Here is a 2,634-nt window from a genome sequence, read left to right as displayed (position 1 = left end):
CTCTATCGTGAACTGTTCAGACCCGACGGGTAATAAGGGATTATGACGGATATTTTACGATCCTGTCTGTCAAAATGACGGACAGCGAAAAAGTCTAACGCCAGGCTTATTGACATGGCAAGATATAAATATATGGTTGGTACATGTCTCTAGGTGTGTAAATGTGGCCCTGTAAATACGATGTCCTTTTGTGTTATCTGTTGTTTTATTTTCATGTTGTAACCTACTTGCTGCCATGTTGGACAGGTCTCTATTGAAAAAGAGATCGATGATCTCAATGGGACCACCTGGTTAAATAAAGGTTTAAAAAAAAAAAGTGTTTAAAAAAAAAAAAAAAATTTAAATTTTTTTTTTTTTTTTTTAAATCGCGGTAGATTTTGTCAGTCTCACGACGGTATTGGGAAGTTTATTTACCGCGATACCGCGATATTTGGTATATCGTTACATCCCTAGTGTAAACACAGCTCGTGTTTTTGGTACATATTCTGGCATCAGCTGATCCTAAACTTCAATCTAATAAATGTTTACATGCTGACACACTTTGAAACAGGTCAGCTGTGTATATATTCATCAAACATTGTACCCACTTATCCACAAGGAGTAATTTCCTCTTATTTTTGCTAAATACACTGAGTCAACTCACCATTGTTTGCTTGAGATGTCAACTACATCCCAATGTCTTATTCTGCAGATAGAGTTTGATAGTTGTCATGAGGCACTTTCACACCGCAGTACTTTTCCCACAAAGGTTCATCAGAACTTAGACCCTGTTTACACGAGGACGATACGGGTTTTATCTGCATAGTTTCTCTTGCGTATAACCCTTTCGTTTACATGAGGCTGTAACAAAACGATAGAAACGGACCCCGCAAACAATAACGGGTCCCAAGGTGGATAGATCTGTGGGGGCAAACGGCTCCGTGTGTACGCCTCTATACGATTATTTTCTGACAACGATGAAATAGCCCCGACTCCCTCTCCCCACGTCTCCTGCTCAGAGATCAGCTGCTGGGCTGTCAGAAGAGGGGGAGGAAAATAAAAAACCTTCATAACACACAAGGGGACGGGTAATAACCGGAAAAGCATGACATGGGACCTTTAACACTAAGTCTAAAACGTTCAATTTCTTACTCAAAAGTCTATGACTCATTGGTAGAGTATACAATTAAATAATAGGTTTCGTCAATTGTTAAAGGAGCTGTGCAGATCCTGTCATCAGCTATCTGAATGCTATTGTTAAGCAGTATAAAGCAATAATGGTGCTTTGGCAGAAAGAGATTCCACTATTGTTGAATATTGTTAATTAGATCGACATGTAAATATAATGTGCGCTATAATACTCAACATTTGTAATATATGTTACACTAAAAATAATAATATTATGATAAAGAAGGTAGAAAGAATCTGAGGTCTCTCTGTTTGTTTCCAGAAAGTCACCCAGTACACACTGATCATCCAGGCGACAGACATGGAGGGGAACCCCACCTACGGCCTGTCCAACACCGCCACCACTGTCATCAGGGTCACTGATGTCAACGACAACCCCCCCGAGTTCACCACAGACACAGTAGGTCCACGCACGGCATCAACACTGATACTCCCTGAAGCCCTCCAAGCTTTTATTAGCAGTGGCAGATGGCGGAAAAGTCAAAAGCCAATGAAACGTCCAACGTGTTTAGCCTCCTCAGTCAAGGTGGAAGAAGAAGAAAGTGTGAAACAAAAGCAGTTAGTTCTCTAATAAGAATCTTTGGTCACATAACTTAAGGGTCATTATACTAAGGATTCAATGTATGTATTTCTGTCTGTCTTCCAGTTCTTTGGGGAAGTTCATGAGAACCGAGTGAATGTGATCGTAGCGAACCTGACGGTGACAGATAAGGACCAGCCTCACACCACAGCCTGGGCTGCTGTGTACCGCATCATCGCCGGAGACCCCACCGGGCGCTTCTCCATCCCCACTGACCCCACCACCAACGAAGGCCTGCTCACTGTGGTCAAGGTGGGATTTAGTCTCCACACACACACTAACACACACATACCTGAATGAGCAAATACTGAGGAGTCATTGCTCTCTGTTCTATGTTGGTGGACTGAGGGAGTGAAACCATCTCCTGTATTATTTTGTTGCTGTGGTTCACGGGGGCAGCAGCCACGTGCTGTTTGAAAATGCCTCTAAAACTGTGTCGCAATTCGGGAATTTCCTTAGTACCATGTTGTGCACTGTGTTGTGCACTGTGAACAAATCTCACATGGCTAGTGTGCTGAAAGTGACAATCGCTCCTATTAGCTAGCTAGCCAAATCATTACAGACCTTTTAACCCTATACCTTTCTTTGACACCAGTATAGTGGTATGTTACTTCAAAAGTGAAAAAAAACCTGCATCTATAACTCTTATTATATATTGCTGTCGTAGCTGGTGGCATCCCAGCTAGCGGGGAACGTTCTCACAACTTTGGCTAACGTTACCTATTGGTTCTAACAAGGTTTTAAAGAAACGTTTTAATCTGATGTTCAAAGAACCTTTTTAGGATGTTTATTTGTTCAAATAATGTTCCTATAAGGTTTAAGGTTAACTAAGACATAACGTTTTAACTGCAACATTCAGAGGATGTTTTGAGGATGTTATTAAGGCC

At 41.4% G+C, this 2,634-nt stretch overlaps 1 protein-coding gene across 1 annotated transcript; it reads left to right on the top strand.

Annotated features, from left to right (window-relative positions):
* Positions 1-1,433: 1,433 nt before the first annotated feature.
* On the top strand, positions 1,434-2,431 carry LOC104962288 (cadherin-2-like). The gene is made up of 2 exons (XM_010790718.1): positions 1,434-1,567; positions 1,814-2,431. Exons 1-2 carry the CDS (start codon positions 1,469-1,471, stop codon positions 2,045-2,047), a joined length of 333 nt encoding a protein of 110 aa, XP_010789020.1. The 5' UTR covers positions 1,434-1,468; the 3' UTR covers positions 2,048-2,431.
* Positions 2,432-2,634: the final 203 nt, after the last annotated feature.

Source organism: Notothenia coriiceps, unplaced genomic scaffold (genome assembly GCF_000735185.1).
Source record: "Notothenia coriiceps isolate Sejong01 unplaced genomic scaffold, NC01 NC01_scaffold00034546, whole genome shotgun sequence".
Classification (NCBI taxonomy): domain Eukaryota; kingdom Metazoa; phylum Chordata; class Actinopteri; order Perciformes; family Nototheniidae; genus Notothenia; species Notothenia coriiceps.
The sequence above is the reverse complement of the archived record's forward strand: the minus strand, read 5'-3'. Positions and strand labels throughout refer to the sequence as shown.